General features: G+C 54.4%; 1 protein-coding gene across 1 annotated transcript in view; it reads left to right on the forward strand.

Moving 5' to 3' along the window:
• UNC5B (unc-5 netrin receptor B) overlaps positions 1–14,486 on the forward strand; it is an 80,517-nt gene extending 66,031 nt beyond the window's left edge. Inside the window, exons 3-17 of the mRNA XM_011372176.2 lie at positions 518–661; positions 1,142–1,245; positions 2,540–2,720; positions 3,430–3,597; positions 4,356–4,520; positions 4,745–4,777; positions 6,631–6,825; positions 7,143–7,532; positions 8,169–8,256; positions 9,109–9,277; positions 9,408–9,641; positions 11,167–11,316; positions 11,956–12,120; positions 12,957–13,138; positions 13,641–14,486. Of these exons, the coding sequence (XP_011370478.1) occupies positions 518–661; positions 1,142–1,245; positions 2,540–2,720; positions 3,430–3,597; positions 4,356–4,520; positions 4,745–4,777; positions 6,631–6,825; positions 7,143–7,532; positions 8,169–8,256; positions 9,109–9,277; positions 9,408–9,641; positions 11,167–11,316; positions 11,956–12,120; positions 12,957–13,138; positions 13,641–13,806 (2,534 nt within the window). The 3' untranslated portion in view covers positions 13,807–14,486. The remainder of the gene's footprint in view (positions 1–517; positions 662–1,141; positions 1,246–2,539; positions 2,721–3,429; positions 3,598–4,355; positions 4,521–4,744; positions 4,778–6,630; positions 6,826–7,142; positions 7,533–8,168; positions 8,257–9,108; positions 9,278–9,407; positions 9,642–11,166; positions 11,317–11,955; positions 12,121–12,956; positions 13,139–13,640) is intronic.
• The last annotated feature ends 3,177 nt before the right edge of the window (positions 14,487–17,663 follow it).

Below are 17,663 nucleotides of genomic sequence, written 5' to 3' on the forward strand. Positions count from 1 at the left end.
TTCCAGAAGTGAGGCCCAACCCAGAGCTGACTGAGAGTTCACTGGACAGAAAGGACAGAAGAGAGTTGCAGGCAGGGGACTGGATGGGCAAAGGCCCTATGGCCAGAGAGGCCAGGGGAACATAAGGGACTAAAAAATGCCCAATGAGGCTGCAGTCAGATCGTGCAGGGCCTGGGGCACAGGTGGAGTGTCTGGGTCTTTATGCTGAGAGGACTGGAGCATTACCAGGGGAATGACATGCCATTTGTGCATTTTGAAGAGCTCACACTGGCTGCAGGGTGGAAAGTGGATTGGATGCTTTACAGAGGGCTTGTGTTAGCCGTTTCAATTTCCAGGTGAGCTGTACTTGGTAGTAGGGTGGGCTGAAGGCAGAAGACATAAGAAAAATAGATGGAAATGAGAGGCACTTGGCAGAAGGGCCAACAGGACTGGAGGGTGAGAGAGATTTCATAGTGCCATGTTCTATGTCTTGTGTCCTCAGACCTGCACCCTGACGCCATCTCTCTTTTCTTCCCAGGCCTGCGGGTACGAGAGGTGCAGATTGAGGTGTCTCGGCAGCAGGTGGAGGAGCTGTTCGGACTGGAAGATTACTGGTGCCAGTGCGTGGCCTGGAGCTCTGCGGGCACCACCAAGAGTCACCGGGCCTATGTCCGCATCGCATGTACGCCGCCCTGACACCCCCACTCCATTCCTCGGGCCCTTTCCCCTTCCCTGTGGATCCTGGACAGGGAATTCTACATCTGTGTGGGCATCTGGCTGATGCCCACCACAGAAGCATCAGGGCCCATGGATGTCAGCTCAGAGAGGGCTTCTAGACCCAGAACCTGGGCCACCTCTGTCTCCTAGATGGCTAACGGCCCTTTTTCATCTACTTCTGTATAAGGAAGTTGCCAGCTTCCTCACCACCCCAGACCACCATGTGCTTAGGATCCTAGAGTTAGGAAAGGAACCCTTAACTCCACCCGGTGAGGCCCCCACTTTGAAGAAGAGGGACTGACTGCCTTAGGTAAAGGCCAGGTGGGCCCCATAAATGTTTCCTTGATGTGCACTGCCACCTAGTGGCTAGAATAGGACACCTCAGTCTCCCACTCTGCCGAGGGCCCTCCCTGACTGTGTCTTGGGACCCTTTCCCTTCTCCCAGACCTGCGCAAGAACTTCGATCAGGAGCCTTTGGGCAAGGAAGTACCCCTGGACCACGAGGTTCTCCTGCAATGCCGCCCCCCGGAGGGGGTGCCTGTGGCCGAGGTGAGCGGAGACACAGGGAATGCTGGGCACAGCAGAGGCCAGCCAGGCATGGTATTTACCACCAGCCATGATGCCTCAGCCACCCAGAGCCCTCCCTATTTTACAAAGAAAGGAACTGGGACCTCTGCAGAACTCAGCACATGCCAGACCTCAGTTGGGCCCTCCGCTGGTATAACCCCATGGGATGGGGTAGAGCTGGGGTAGACCCCAGGGTCAAGGGAAATGGCCGTATACACTCTCCCCTGCCCCACCCAGAATCCAAAGCCCATCTTTATGGACACCAAAGAGTATCATAACGCATATGTCTTGAGTGTGTCCTCACCCCAAAAGCTGGCCGCCCCTTCCCGTTCGTTACCACATGGTCTTTGCATCCCTGGACAGTGCCCACCTTTCCCTGCTCTCCACCCCTGCTGTGTCCCAGACATGTTGCCTCTCCCACTGCCTGCACTGGTGGTCCAGCAGCCAGAGCTGGGCATAGAGGAGAGCTCAGTTTTGCTGCCAGAGATGCCAGTAGGATGGATTGGGGAAGACAGGCCCCTACATTTCCAGCTCAGGAACAGCCCATCTGACCCCAGAACCTTGCTCTAACCACTTAACCTCCCCCAGCCATGCCCTCTTCTGTGAAATGGGCCCAGAGAGACACCCCGTATGATGGCTACCTCTTGCTGGGCTTCCACGTGTGCTGGGCACTCGGCATGCTGGTCTTCACACAGCTATCTAAGGTGGATGTCACCATTCCATCTATGGCTGGGAAAAGCGCTGCGAGGGGTGAAATGGTCACCCAGAGTGACCCAGCTAGTGAATGGCAGAGCTGGGATTTGAACCCAGGGACCATGTTTTTAATCACCTGCCAGGCCTCTCACCTTGGCTGAGGGAGTCAGTTTGAAGAGTTATGATGAAGGCATGTGCTACTAGCCAAAACCAGTTTCGTACTTACTGTGAACCAGGCACTGTGCTCCGTACTTGCCACATATTAACTCATTCAGTCCTCACAACAGTCCTGTGGGGTAGATGCTGTTAAATTTCATCTTATATTTGATGAAATTGAGGCCATTTCCCAACTGGTGGGTGGTTATCTTAACCACTGTGTTCTGTAGCATCCAGCACGGTGCCTGGCACATGAAGGACCTGCCTTGCTGTGTCACCACTGTGGGTGGACGTAGATAGAACTGCTGTCCTGTTTGTGGTCAGGCCTCCCTAGCCCTCCAGAGAGGGCTCACTTCCCGGGATGCCTGCCCACTTCTGCTACCTTCTGGCCCCCATGCGCTCATACCCCTCCACCCTGCTCGTCCAGGTGGAATGGCTCAAGAACGAGGACATCATTGACCCCACCCAGGACACCAACTTCCTGCTCACCATCGACCACAACCTCATCATCCGCCAGGCCCGCCTGTCAGATACCGCCAACTATACCTGCGTGGCCAAGAATATTGTGGCCAAGCGCCGCAGCACCACTGCCACAATCATTGTCTATGGTACAGCCCTGAGTCGGGGGCCAGCACGGCAGAGAGAGTGGGGAGAGCCTAGGGCTAGATGGCCCGCCTGACCTGCCCTGCCCAGGAGGCCAGCAGGACCCTGGTGAATGGCGAGGAGGAAGAGGTCCAGAGAGGGGAGGTTCCTTCATCAAGGTCACATAGCTACGCTAGTAGTCAAGTCAGGCACCCCTGGGTCCCTAACCAGGAGCACTCGCCTCTTCTTAGGCCATTTGCCTGTCCCTGAAGGAGACCCAGTGCTTTCAGAACTGGGGCTGGGGCAGGGCTCAGTCAGCATTCCTATAGCCCCATCCCCATACCATGTCCTAGCAGAATAGGGACTGTTGGCCAGGCCCATAGGCTGTTTACTGCTGTCCCCTTGGATGTGAGGGGTGGAGCCACAGCTGAGATAACAGAAGTATTATAGAAAGAGTCCTGTATTGGTTAAATGTCAGCCCTCTCTGAACCTTTGTTTGCCATTGTACAATGGGGCAGAGAATAGACAGTTACCTCTTGAGTCTCCTCTGGTGCTGATGGTTGCACCCCAGGTCTGCCCATGGATATCTGAGTTCCCAGCCTTGCAGGCAAGAGGGGTCCAACTAGGAAGGGCCAGTTCTCAGTGGAGGGGCCTCATCAGGGGTGGGGAGTGAAGTTTGGGGGGCCCATGGTTTGCAAAAGCAGGCCAACTGGATGATACCCACTGCCCCTGTAGTAAACGGCGGCTGGTCCAGTTGGGCAGAGTGGTCACCCTGCTCCAACCGCTGTGGCCGTGGCTGGCAGAAGCGCACACGGACCTGCACCAACCCCACCCCACTCAATGGAGGAGCCTTCTGCGAGGGCCAGGCCTTCCAGAAGACTGCCTGCACCACCGTATGCCCAGGTAAGGCTGCTGGCCAGATGGCACCCTACCCACATCCAGGCCCACGCCTAGCTCCCAGCCCTGCCTTCTGTGCTGCCGGGTCTATCAGAGTCAAGGGAGCCATTCTCTCCCCATTGTGGGGAGCAGCAGGTGCTTGTTCCAGGACCCACAGCTGGCCGAGAAGGCTGGACTAGATGCTATGACCTCTGACTTCTTGTTCTTCCCTTGGCTGCTGGAGAGTGGAGGCAGAGGCTCTGAGCTGTGGTCTGAGGGGTGGGCTCTTCTGCCACCAAGCCAAGGATTCTCAGTGTAGGCCCCCTGGGCCAAGGTCCCAGAGCTGCCCCGGGTCAGGAAGCCTGTACTCCTGCGCTTGACTGTCAGGCACACTTTGGCCGCCAACCCTAATCCTGTAGCATTCGTCTTCTCCCTTCATCTTTGTCTGATTCCGCATCTCCATCCATTTGTTCTTACGTGTCTTGCTGTGTGCTCTCTTTGGTTACATGTTGTATGAGCAGCGCAGTATTTTCACCCTGGGTTTGTGTCCTTGTGTATACACTTCTGCATTGAGATGCATCTGTGTGAGTGACCTTATGCACATACTCGTGTTCATTTTACCCATCTAGTACACCTGACTCTGCATTGGTGTGAGGTGTTTGGATATGGTATGGATTTCTTTGTATGGCTTGCGTGGTGCATTGCTATTTTCTGTGCACATAATTGCGTGTACACGTCTCCGTGTATGCATGTGTTCCCATGTGCTATGTGCTGTGCTCCTACAGTGGATGGAGCATGGACGGAGTGGAGCAAGTGGTCGGCCTGTAGCACTGAGTGCGCCCACTGGCGCAGTCGTGAGTGCATGGCGCCCCCGCCCCAGAACGGAGGCCGAGACTGCAGTGGGACTCTGCTCGACTCCAAAAACTGCACCGACGGGCTGTGCATGCAAAGTGAGTCCTCAGGAAGACGGGGCCTAGGGGCGGGAGCTCTGGAACTGGGAAAGGGACCCCAGCCCACCCCCCGGCCTCAATGCCCAACCTGCAGTGGAGCAGCCCTTTGAGGCCTTTGCCCACCCACCACATCGATCATTTCATCTGCACCATTCCCCATCACCTTCTCTACCACCTTTCCCTGCCACCTGTGTCATTGTCTTTCCCTTTATTTCCCTCGACAGATAAGAAAACTCTAAGTGACCCTAAAAGCCACCGTAAGTCCCATTTCATGGCTGTCTTCTTTCCTCTGGGGTTCTCTTTGTCTGGCTTTCCTGGGGTGTGGGGGGCAGGACAGTGGGAGTTGAAGGAGATTTCCCACCAATCCTTCCCGCGGTTCCTAGGACTTGATGCTCATGCACATGGGCAGACCCTCGGCTGACAGAAAGGCCCTAAGGCATCATTTTGACCCTCCCATAATAGAAGAACCCTAGTCTCAGAGAGAAGGGACTTATCCAAGGATCTAGCAAGGGTTTGAACTGAAATGTTTTTGTGGCCGAAGCTGGCGCTCTTAGCCCCATCCATCCCCTTGGCCTTCCTGTCTGGGACAGGGCCAGTGGGCAGGCCCACACCTGTTCTCGGAGCCCTGCACTGTGCCCCCGGCAGCTGGGCCAAAGCCTCCAAAGTCCTCTGGGTCACCCATGCTCCACGTCAGCCCCCAGAGGCTGCTCTGCCCTAACTCTAGAGTAGTAAAGCTGCTTGGGCAGATTAGCTTGTGGTAATTAAACCACAGTTTCCAAATGATTCTGGAATTATAAAATGAGTGAGGCTCTTGGCCCAGTTCACTGGGGGACCAGGCTGGTGACTGAACTGTAAATCACTAGGCCAGTGGCCCCCAGTGGTTACGGAGAACATCAGGAGGCAGAGCCCAGCCTGGGGAGCCAGAGAGGTAGGGGCCCAGCCCTGAGGGCTACTGAGGGGAGACAGGGGCTAGACGGGAGCAGAAGTGGGCGAGCATCATGCCCTACCTTGCTGCAGGCTCAAGCTTATCCCAGGGGAATGGGGCTTGCAGGGGTCCAGGCAGGGCAAGCAGCCTACCTTTCTGAGGGCTCCGGGGAGGGGAGAGAGTAAATGGATGCTGCCTGGAGCTCCCTCCCACAGGAAGCAAAAGGAAGAGCAGCTGTTTGGGTTCTACCTACAGATCCAGTGTGGTAGCTATTCGAACTTACATTTACCTCAATTAAAATGAAATACATGTAAAATTCAGTTCCGAAGTCTCGCCAGCCACATTTCAGTTGTTCAGTAGCCACGTATGGCTGGTGGCTGTCATGTGGGACAGTGCAGACATGGAATGTTTCCATCGTCATAGAAAGTTCTGTTGTTCAGGCCTACTTTAGACCCTGGGTCTTGACTCTTACCCCTTCCTGCCTGGCCACGTGGAGTTATTTCCATCTGTGTAGCAGCCTACCCTGCTGCCATCCCCACCACCAGAGCTGGGTGTCCCCCAGCCCAATGGCCTGCCTTGGGGAAGGGAGTGTAGCCAAGGGTTGTTTCCCTGAGCCCCTTCCTTCCCCTCCACCTGCTCACCTCCTCTCCACCCCATTGCCCTTCATCTCTTTCCCTTCCTCCTACTCCCTCCATGCCCCTCCACCTCCCACCCTCTGCACAGAATGGGAAATGGGAAGGTCAGAGCTGCCACTTGCAGAGCCAGGCCCTCTGGTCCCCTGGAGATTGCTGCAGGCTACAAATGAAACTCTGGGTTTAATCCCGGCTCCGACAGGACAAACTGTGGCTCTTGTGACTGAACTACAAACCCCGTCTCCTCCTCAGCAATGAGCAATGAGTTAGTTGCTCTTGGGAGTGACCAAGAGTCACTTTGCCTCTCCTTGCCACACTTAGAAGGGAAGCAGGCAGGGGTTTTGAGACTGTTTTACTTATACAGACTGGTGCTTAGAGAGGTTCAGGGCTTGCCTGGGGGCACCAGCCTGTCATGGCAGGGCTCAGACTAGAACCCGGCATAGCACCGTTCTGTCCTAGGCCAGGCCCCTCCCCAGGGACCCTGGGCTTCCCTGGCTCCCCTAGGGCCTGGGTCGCCACCCCTGCCCCTCACCAGGCCCTCCTGTCCCTGCAGTCCTGGAGTCCTCGGGGGATGTGGCACTGTACGCTGGCCTTGTGGTGTCCATCCTCGTGGTGGTGGCCGTCCTCATGGTGGTGGGAGTGGTGGTGTACCGCCGCAAATGCCGAGACTTGGACACCGACATCACCGACTCGTCCGCTGCCCTCACTGGAGGCTTCCACCCAGTCAACTTCAAGACTGCAAGGCCCAGTAAGGACCTGGGAACACCTGAGCTGGTGGGTGGGGGCAGGGCACCCAACGGGGTGTGGCAGCCAGTCAGACTAGCGTAGGGGCTCTAGACTCCCTCTGGGGTTTTACCAGAGTTTTTTCTAGAGATAACTGTGGATTAGTAATGATTAGAGGGATGCAGTAAGGGAAAAGATAACCCAAGTTGCTGAGTCCCCGAAGCCCTTCGCAGCTGGACATTTGGGTGGGGTTTTGCAACAGGAGGACCCCCAGCAGGAGCAGAATGTGGAACTGGGCCAGTGAGATACAGCTGGATCTGACTGTACCCCTTACCCCTGCAGACCACCCGCAGCTCCTGCACCCCTCTGTGCCTCCGGACCTTACAGCCAGTGCCGGCATCTATCGTGGGCCCATGTATGCCCTGCAAGACTCAGCCGACAAGATCCCCATGACCAACTCGCCCCTGCTGGACCCCCTGCCTAGCCTCAAGATCAAGGTCTACAGCTCTAGCACCACCGGCTCTGGGTCAGGCCTGCCAGATGGGGCTGACCTGCTAGGGGTCCTGCCACCAGGCACGTACCCTGGCGATTTCTCCCGGGACACCCACTTCCTGCACCTGCGCAGTGCCAGCCTTGGCTCCCAGCAGCTCCTGGGCCTGCCCCGTGACCCAGGGAGCAGCGTCAGCGGCACCTTTGGCTGCCTGGGCGGGAGGCTCAGCATCCCCGGCACAGGTGGGTCTCTCTCTGCTTGCCTGGCCTCATCCTCTCTGGACAGCCCAGCACCACCCAGCAGAAAGATAGGCTTCCCTGATCCCATTTCACAGAGAAGAAAGTGAGCCCCTGGGGAAAATGTGACCATAAAGTAGAGGGCCCAGGGTCCAGGCCTGCCTCTGTCTCACTAGGGCAGGAGAACCTTGGCCCAGCCACTCTCTAAACCTGTTTCTCTGTCTGTTAAGTGAGCAAGAATACCCCATGTAGTTCAAGAGACCTATAAGGCTATCCTAGGTTCTAGCAGCAGAAAAGGCAGAGGTGCCCTTCTCAGGTTGCAAAGCCAGCAGTTTACAGTTACCCGATGTCATACCCAAGGCTGGAGCCAGCACTGGGACTTTCGGACTCCAGGTCTTTGCCCCATCTCTACACCCCATCGCAATACCAAAGGCCCTTGTGTTACTGACAAGCATTCTCGTCGGTGGCCAGGCCTGTCGTTGCACCCAGTTCCAGACCTTCTCTCCTCACCTCTTGCTGGTGACCATCTGGAGCTCAGATGTCTTTCTCTCCCTGCCTCAAGCTGGGGGCAAACGTCCATCCCTTGTTCTAAGTTCCTGGACTCCCTTCAGAACCTCTCTGCTGACCTTCCTCTCTCATTAGGGGTCAGCCTGCTGGTGCCCAATGGAGCCATCCCCCAGGGCAAGTTCTACGAGATGTACCTCCTTATCAACAAGGCAGAAAACACCCTGTGAGTAGAGACCCCAACCACCGCCCCCTCCAGGCTGCCCACTTCCTCTTCCTCTCTCTCCCTGCTGCTTGCCCACCCTGGGCTCAAATATCACCTTCTCCCCTTCTAAGCCTGATCCTAAGGCCAGTTAGTCCTCCAAGGAAAACACCGATGTATTTACGTCTACATCTACAATATGCAGAACCAGCACAACGATCATATGACTTGAAAGGCAATTGACAAACTGGCTATAATATCCTTACTATGTAAAGAGGTTTTAAAGACCAATAAGGAAAACTGAACATCTTAGTACAAAAATGAGCAAAGGATATGAACAAGTGATTTACATATACTCTGTTACGTGCACACACATACACAATGGCAAATAGGTTTTGAGAAAATGTTCAGCCTAATTTGTAGTCAAATAAATAGCAATTCAAACAGCTGTGAGATATTGGAAGTTCTTCGATTCATGAATTTGTAAAGATTTTTTTCAAACACGAATACCTTTATTCTGGCAAAAGCACAGAACACAGCCCTCCATGGCATGCTGGTGGGAGTGTAGAGCAGTACCAGCTTTCCAGAGGACAGTTTAGCAACACCTATCAAAAATACTCCGAGTGCAGAACATTTTGAGACTGAGCAAAAATTTGCCTGTGAGAATGTCATAGTGTGATAGCAAAAAACTGGAAATAGTCTGAAGGTCTATGCCATTTCTCTGCCTCTCCTTAACCCTTGACCTCTGGGAGCCCCAGGGGTAGAGACCTGCCCTCCGTCACCCCAGGAGTCAGGGCAGAGGTGGGAGCCCAACACCCATTGGAGCCCTGGCCGAGCTCTTCGGGCCTCCCCTCACTGCCTCCCTCCTACCCCCAGCCCACTTTCGGAAGGGACCCAGACAGTATTGAGCCCCTCGGTGACCTGCGGGCCCACAGGCCTCCTGCTGTGCCGCCCCGTCATCCTCACAGTGCCCCACTGTGCCGAAGTCAGTGCCAGTAACTGGATCTTCCAGCTCAAGACCCAGGCCCACCAGGGCCACTGGGAGGTGAGGAGCCAAGTCTGGGGGCCTGGCCCACTATCTGAACCTGCCTCCTTTCCCCCTGGCCCAACCTGGATGGACCTCTCTAGGGCCTTGCATGTGACCTGTCTGCCCCAACCCCACTCTCACCCTGCAGGAGGTGGTGACCCTGGATGAGGAGACGCTGGACACTCCCTGCTACTGCCAGCTGGAGGCCAGGGCCTGCCACATCCTGTTAGACCAGCTGGGCACCTATGTGTTCACGGGCGAGTCCTATTCTCGCTCAGCAGTCAAGCGGCTCCAGCTGGCCATCTTCGCCCCAGCCCTCTGCACCTCCCTGGAGTACAGCCTCAGGGTCTACTGCTTGGAGGACACGCCTGTAGCATTGAAGGTAAGGCCAGGCCACAGATACCCACACAGCCCTGGTACCCTATAGGTGCATCGCCCCCGGCCAGCCAACTGCATGGTACCTTCTAGTATCCCCCTCCCCAGGATCATGGTACCTTCCAGGCACCCGTCCACCAATAACAGCCTCATTCAGTCATTCATTCATTGCTCAAACAGTGAAATGGCATCAGACTCTCAAGATACAGAGATGAATTGGTCACAAGTTATATCCTTGCCAAGCTCCAGGCTAGAGGATGGGAGACAGACAGGGGGTCACTTGACTTGATGGTGGTCTTCCAGAGGGCTGAGGGAGCACCTACCTGGAGAGGGCTCACAAATCCTTGGTTGCTGGGGAGGGGACTGAGAAGGCTTCACAGCAGAGCTGACAGACTCCAAAAGAAAAGTAGGTGTTCAGGGCAGAGAAGGATGGAGGGCATTCCAGGAGATAGAGCAGCTTACGCAAGGGTAGTTATGTGATTCTGTGTGACCAAAGCATGTAGGAGATGTGAGTGCATGAGGGGGAGATATGGGCTCAGCTTCCCAAAACTCTTGGGGCCATACCAAGGAATTTGGAACCTGTCTAGTGGGCAGGGGCATAGAACTGGAGGACACCCGTTTACAGGTGCTCTTTGCCAGCTCCTTTGTCTCCCAGTCTCATGACTTGTCTCTAACTCTGAGTTGGCAACTGATGCAATAAAGATGAAAAGGCCTCATGGGAGAGTGAGTTTCTTTTGCTGAGGCCACGCTGGCCTGAAATTCCAGGAGGCGCATGATGGGCTGGAGACTCCTGGGAACTGGCTTTGTAACTTGACTCTCTTGGTCCTAGGGCATCAGCTGATGTTCAGCTTTGGCCAGAGAATGGAATAGAGATTAAGAGGGAAGTTGCCACATTTTGGCATGATGGCATTCTTTGTTTATTCAGTCCTGATCTGTCCATCCATCCATCCATCCATCCATCCATCCATCTATCTATCCATCCATTCATCCATCCATCCATCCATCCATCCATCCATCCATCCATCCATCCATCTGTCCATCCATTCATCCATCCATCCATCCATCACCCGTCCATCCATCCATCCATCCATCCAACTTTCTGCCCATCTATTTATATATTCATTTAGTCAACAGTTCCTCTGTCCATCCAGCCTTCACACATTCATCAATTTATCTTTCCTTCCATCTGTTTTACATCCATCCATTTGTATATCCATCTGTCTCTATCTATCTATCTATTCATCCATCCATCAGTCCATCTATCCACCCATTCATCTATAAATTCATTCACATATCATCCCACTATCTGTCCATTCATCCATCTATTTTTCTATCCATCCATCCATATATACACAAGTAAGCCTTCTAAGAGCACTTACCAAATGCCCAGCCATGTACTCAGCGGGGTCCCTGCCTTCAATGGTTCCCTCTGCCTGCATCTGTCCCAACCCTCAAGCTTGCGGTAAGAAAGGGCCCATTGGCCAATTATGATGGATTCCCCCTTCCCATTGACCCCCTACCCCTGCCCACAGGAGGTGCTGGAGCTGGAGCGGACCCTCGGCGGCTACCTTGTAGAGGAGCCAAAACCCCTGCTATTTAAGGACAGTTACCATAACCTGCGCCTCTCCCTTCATGACATCCCCCATGCCCACTGGAGGAGCAAGCTGCTGGCCAAGTACCAGGTGAGGGCTGGGCCGAAGGACGGAGAGAACTGGGGTTGGGGTAGGGGCACATTTAGGAGTCTTCCCAGGGAATGCCAGTTCCCCCTCTCAGACCCAGGCCCTGCTTCTCCCTTGGCCCTGCAGCCTTGCCCCTCCATCTCTGTCTCCCTCCCAACCCCTCTCCATGCTCCCTCCCAGTCATCCTTAAGCACATCCCCACATTTGGTGCCATTGACAGCCACGCTCATACCCCCACCCCTAGCACACACTCCCACGTACAAATGTCTGTCTACATCATCTTCAAAGAAGCCTTACAATCTCTAAGAGCGTTCATGCCTGGCAGACTGTCCAGATTTATCTGTGATGGTCACATCTGCGCCCACTTATCTGTGACACCGTTGAGTCTATAGGTTTCCCAGCCCCAGGCCCACATGCACGTGCGCACATACACACACACACATCTCACACATTCAGACTTGTGCCTTCTCCTCCCCTGAAGGGCCCTTGACCAGATTTTCCTCTGTCCATTTGGGTAGACAGGCCTGACTGCCCCCCTGAGAAAACTGCCCCCAGTCCTGATGCTGGCCCCATGACCTGCCTCCGCCTCCATTCCCTGAGGCTAAGTAAGGCAGGCTGGCCCTGACTCCTCTCTGTCTTCAGGAGATCCCCTTCTATCATATTTGGAGTGGTAGCCAGAAGGCCCTGCACTGCACCTTCACCCTGGAGAGGCACAGCCTAGCCTCCACAGAGTTCACCTGCAAGATCTGTGTGCGGCAAGTGGAAGGGGAAGGCCAGATATTCCAGCTGCACACCACACTGGCAGAGGTGAGGGTTGGGGGTACAGCATGCAGACCCCATCCTCTCCCCTCATCTGAGTGGAAATGCCATCTCCCACAAAGACATGTCCCTCTCACCTCCCAAATCTGAGCTGAGACTTGGTCACTTTTTGCTAACAGCTGCCATTTTTTGAATGCCAACCCTATGCTTGGCATGTACTATACCAGGCGACATAGATTATCTCACTAAATCTTCACAACCACTGGGGAGACAGATCCAGTGATCCCTTCCTGGGAGATGAGAAAGTAGGTTTCAGGGAGAACAGGTACCATCGACCTTGTATCAGGTCATTGAGTGGCCCAAGCCTGCAGCTCTCCACCACTATAAATCTGGATTGAGGTTCACGAAAGCAAGGGCACCCAGGAAGACAGTGCTAGACCTGCCTGGCAGTACAGTGTAAAGAGCACTAGATATAGATCTAGACCCAGCTCTGCCACTAACATGTCATGTAACTATGGGCGAGTCACTTCCCTGTTCTAGATTTTTTGTTTTCCACGTGTGTGAAAGTGGGTGCATGTAGATTAGGTTGTGACTGAGGCTCCTTGTTTCCACCGAATCCTGAGGCTGCACTGGTGTTCGTCCTGGGCGGTACGTTAGCATGGTGCACCCGCTGTGGGCTGGGGGTCAGGCATGCAGCCCTGGCCCTCCAGGGCTGACCCTCCGCAGAAGGCCTTTGAGCAGCTGGAGCCTGCCCAGGGGAGGTGGGGAGTAACTGGAGCCTCCATGAGCTCAAAGTTTTGAGGCAGGAAGTCTGGAGGGGGAAATGCACAGCGCTGTACATGGGGGGCCCTCTGCCCCTCTCACTCATGCCCCCATCATTCCAGACACCTGCTGGCTCCTTGGACGCCCTCTGCTCTGCCCCCAGCAGTACAGTCACCACCCAGCTGGGACCCTATGCCTTCAAGATCCCACTGTCCATCCGCCAGAAGATATGCAATAGCCTGGACGCCCCCAGCTCACGGGGCAATGACTGGCGCCTGTTGGCAAAGAAGCTCTCCATGGACCGGTGAGTGCTGGGGCAGGCCTGGCCCGCCCGAACTGCAGCTAAGTCTGAGAAGCATCTAGTAAGATGTCTAGTCTTAGTAAAACATTTTACTAGAAATGGGTAGGATTTACAAAAAAAAATGTTTAAGGCTTTCTTTGTTTTCTCAGGGGAGTGCATGGTGCGAGATCAGGCAGGGAATGACGGTGGGGGTAAGAGAGAATGGAGTACCAGGTTTCAACAGTCTCCTGGGGCCAGTGACTGTCAGTGATAATAATAATGAGGTGATGAATGATGATGAGCAAGGTAGTTTTTCCATTTTAGAGATGAGGAGACTAAAGCTCAGAGAGGTGCTGTGACTTGCTCAGGGCCACACAGCCCCCAAGCAGAGAGACTAGGATTCAGACCCAGGATAGTGAGAGCCCAGAGCCCACAGTTATCCCACCTCCTCATGTTCCTTCCATGCCCAGGCTTCTGGGGGATGCTGAGCTTTTGGGTAGCCCAGTGTCCTTCTTCCCTCTGCCAGGTACCTGAACTACTTTGCCACCAAAGCGAGCCCCACTGGTGTGATCCTGGACCTCTGGGAAGCTCTGCAGCAGGATGACGGGGACCTCAACAGCCTGGCGAGTGCCTTGGAGGAGATGGGCAAGAGTGAGATGCTGGTGGCCATGGCCACCGACGGGGACTGCTGAGCTGTCCCAGACTGCGGGCTGGTAGGGACTGGCAGGAGGCAGGTGCAGGGAGGCCCAGGAAGCCTCCTGTGGGGTGGTTCAGCCTCCAATGCCCCCCAGCTCACAGCAGAGTCACCCCTCCTCCTCCTCCCTTGCGCCACCCTCAGACCACAACCAGCCTTAGGAAATCCATGTACTCTGGTGTCTGGAGGATCTGGTGTTCCTTCTCCACCCCCTGCTGTCTCTCCTGGCCTCTGACCTCAGTGCAGAAACCAGGGTGGGGCTGAGGCCTCTAGAAGCAGTTAGGGGAGCAAGGGGGTGGCCCTCCTTCTACCCCCACCCTCCACCCGCAGCCCCGGGACCTCTGGGTTAAGTTTGTTTTAGTTTTGCTCTTCATTTTCTTCCTTAGCTATTATTGCTCCCTCCTCTGTAAGCTCCCTCTCTTCAGATCATTTTCCTCTTTGAAGAGTCAAGTACAATTCAGACAAACTGCTTTCTCCTGTCCAAAAGCTAAAAGGAAAAGGGAAGAAAGAAAGCTTCAAACCGCTAGTAAGGCTCAAAGAAGAAGAAGAACACCAAAACCACAAGGGAAAAGAAAACCCCAGTTTCCTAGGAAACGCAAATGATTTATTATCCAGATATTTGGATAAGTCCTTTTTAAGAAAAAAAAAGAAAAGAAAATGAAAAATAACACAAAAAAACAGAAAACTCTTTTTTTTTTTGAGTGTGGATGAGTGTGGGTGTGCTCATGGTTCTGACCAGGAGTGAGTGTGTGTAAGTGCGTGTGAATGAATCTGGGAGAGACTGAACAGAGAACGCTTTGCTTCTAATGATTCCATCTTAAACTAAATTCTTACAAGGCCTCAGTCTTCCCAGTTGCATAGGGTCAGATGGGGTTTTAGCCATGGTACATATTTCCCTCTAAAATCTTAAGCAAACCCTGAATCCACAAAGCCAAGGAGCCCTGAGCTCTGGGGTGGAGTGGGGTCCTACCTCCCTAAGCAGACCCCCCACACACACTTCCTATGAGCCCTGGGAAGCCAGATTAAGGGGCCTTGATATGAAAAATGTGGGCAGGCCAGGCCAGCTAGGCGCCAGGGAAACTTGCAGTGCCATGGTCTGGTGGCCCCTGGAGAGAAGGTGTGTCCAAGAAGTAGGGCCCTAACAGAGAAGGAAGTGCGGGATGAGAGTCCCTCATGGACACCTCTCTCATTCACCCTCAGAGTAGGGCCGGCCAGGACACCTCCCACCCAGCAGCTTCTAGAACAGGTGGGCTGGAGCATGTTAGCATTTTCTTTAAATCCAGGACCTACCCTTCCCCAGTCTCAGTTTCTCCTTCCATAAGATAGAAGGGGTGGATGAGAGAGAAGTCCTCTCTAGCAGCAGAAGCCTGAGCTTCTGGACCTTGGTGTGGCTTTGAGGACATGTTAGCAGCAGCCCTGCAGCCTGGGAGGCTGGGAAGTAGGTGGCCAAGCTGTGCTTTACATGCCCTCCCACCTGCCTGGAGTAGCAGAGGAAGGATGGAGGGTGATTTTACTAGCGCTGATCTCCACAGGCACCTCTCTTCCACCCTCTTCTCACCCTCCCTCTGTAGTCTGGAAGATTTTGAGGTAGGTAACCTTTGAACAGGAAGAGTTGCTGGAGTTGAGGAGCTAGCACCCCCTTACCAGCCTATTCCTGGATATTCTGAGGGGCCAGCAGGGTCCCTAAGTGGGGAGGGATGTATCCCCATCCCTTTCCAGCTGGCTGGCAGTGGCTGAGACCAGGTTCTCGCTGCTGGCACAGAGACCTCATCAAAGGCCTCTCCTTGGCACCCAGGCAAAGCAAGTGCCAACTCCCTTGACAGCTCTGGCCAGTGACCCCAGGGCTTGCCCCAGCAGGTCTGTGAGCAGCCTTTGGGACCAGCCTGGGCATATCCTAGCCTTTGATATTCAAGTCTCCTGGAGGAAAGCAGGTTTTAGGGCTGTAGTCCCAGCCAGCATCCCCAGCCCAGCTCCCTTGCATGGACTCACAGGCTTACCGGGGTTCTCACCACCCACAATCCTCTCTTGTAGTATGGGTTGGCCATGGACAGATGAGGGCCTGCTTTGAGGTTTCAGAGAGGATTCCTTGTACCAGGGCTGCTGAAGGGGCCAGGCTTGAATCAGGAGCTGGGCCCCCAAGACTGGGACCCCAGCTTCTTACTCCAGTGCCTGTGTGAATGCTGCCTCAGGCAAAAAGCAGTAAGCCTTCCCTGTCAGACATACCTGTCCACTGGAGCTCAGCCTCCCTGGTCACTCCTAGCCCAAGCTGTGGGGCTTCTGCGATAGCCCAACCAGTGCCACCAGGGGCTTTACCAGTGCCATTCCCATCACAGGCTCTAAAATGCCCACGGGCAACATGGAGTCCCAAGACCAGCACTCAGGCTTCCACTTTGCCATTAAACCGTGTGACCTCAGGCATATGACTGCCTTCTCTTGGACTCATTTTCTTTTTATACCTAGAAAGTCCCACCTCAGCTGCTGTCTGAGGGCCCTTTGGGCTCTAACACGCTGTCATTCTAGGCTTTGGATGGGAACCCTAGTGCGTAGAAGTTACCATGGCCTGCCTTGCCCCTTCTCCCTGCCCCACCCTTGGAAGCCTGCTTTTTCAATGTCTGGAATGAGAGCTCTTGGTGGATGAAGCCAGGCCAACCACCGGAGTGCCGTTTCTAATCTGTCAGAGAGAAATCGTGTACCAGGGCCTGGAGCACAGAACCAGTTGGCTGGAGCCTCCTGGGAGGGTTCAAACTGTCCAGCTTTATATGAAAAGCCAGGAAAGGGTTTGCTGGCTCCATCCATCTGCTGAGGATGCTGTGCCTACATCCCCATGCTGCCCGCCTCAGGGTGGGATTGAGATTTCTCTTACTGAGGTCTGAGAGGCAGCCCATGTGGCCCGTGTTCCTTGAGAGCGGCAGGAGTGGTACTGTTGCAGGGCCTGCATGGCCCTCACACAGGTGCTTATGTCTCATCTCTGAGGTGTGTTTGTACATGCGTGTGTGTACGCATGCTGCGTATGTGTGTGCTTTCTCCACGGGCACATCAGGGTGCCCCTCTGGAAATGTGTCCCACCTATGTGAGAGTATGCTCTCCTTGAGTCCCAGATTGGGACATCCGGAGGTTGGCGTGCCTGTTTTCTGCCCTTTCTGAGTCCACAGGGTCAGTTGGTGTATCTTCTATGTGCCTCTCCCTCTGCCTTCTCTTGCAGTGCCCCGGGCTCCAGAGCTCCAGGTCTGGGGTCCTTCTGAGGGTATAAGGACCCTCCCCATCTCCTGGACGATCCGGGGCCCTCTGGTCCCCTTCCGCCAGCAACCAGGCAGCTGACCCAGGCCCCTTAGTAGGCCTCCTGCGGGGAGGTGGTCAGGAGCTTGGGGTCAGGGAACAGCTCTCCTGGGGGCAAAGGGCTGGACCCTGCCTGGGTCGTAAACATGGTTATATGTCCAGGGATGAAGGGCTGCAGGAATGGCCCCAATCCCACCTCTGTTTATTCTGTAAACTACAACCTGTAAATAACGTTTAGGATTCCTATTGTATCAAAATTAATTTTTATGAAATAAATTATATTTCCTAGTCTAATAAAAAAGAAAAAACTCCAGATTGTCTTCTGCTGTCTCTAAACTGTCTTTCTATCAACAATTGGGAATGACCTTCTGCTTTTCTCAAGATTCTACAGGTTTGAGGGGCGGGGTGAGGTCACTGTCAGAGCACCCTGAGCTTCTGGAAATGATCAAGCCCGACTGCCTCATTTTACAGAAGGGGAAACCGGCCTAGAGAGGGGTAAGGACTCTCCCACAGTCACACAGCAGGTTCGGGCCCGTGCTAGATCTGGATCCCAGTCCTTACTCCCCAGTCAATACTCTT

The sequence above is a fragment of the Pteropus vampyrus genome, unplaced genomic scaffold (assembly GCF_000151845.1).
Source record: "Pteropus vampyrus isolate Shadow unplaced genomic scaffold, Pvam_2.0 Scaffold202, whole genome shotgun sequence".
NCBI classification, from domain to species: Eukaryota; Metazoa; Chordata; class Mammalia; order Chiroptera; family Pteropodidae; genus Pteropus; species Pteropus vampyrus.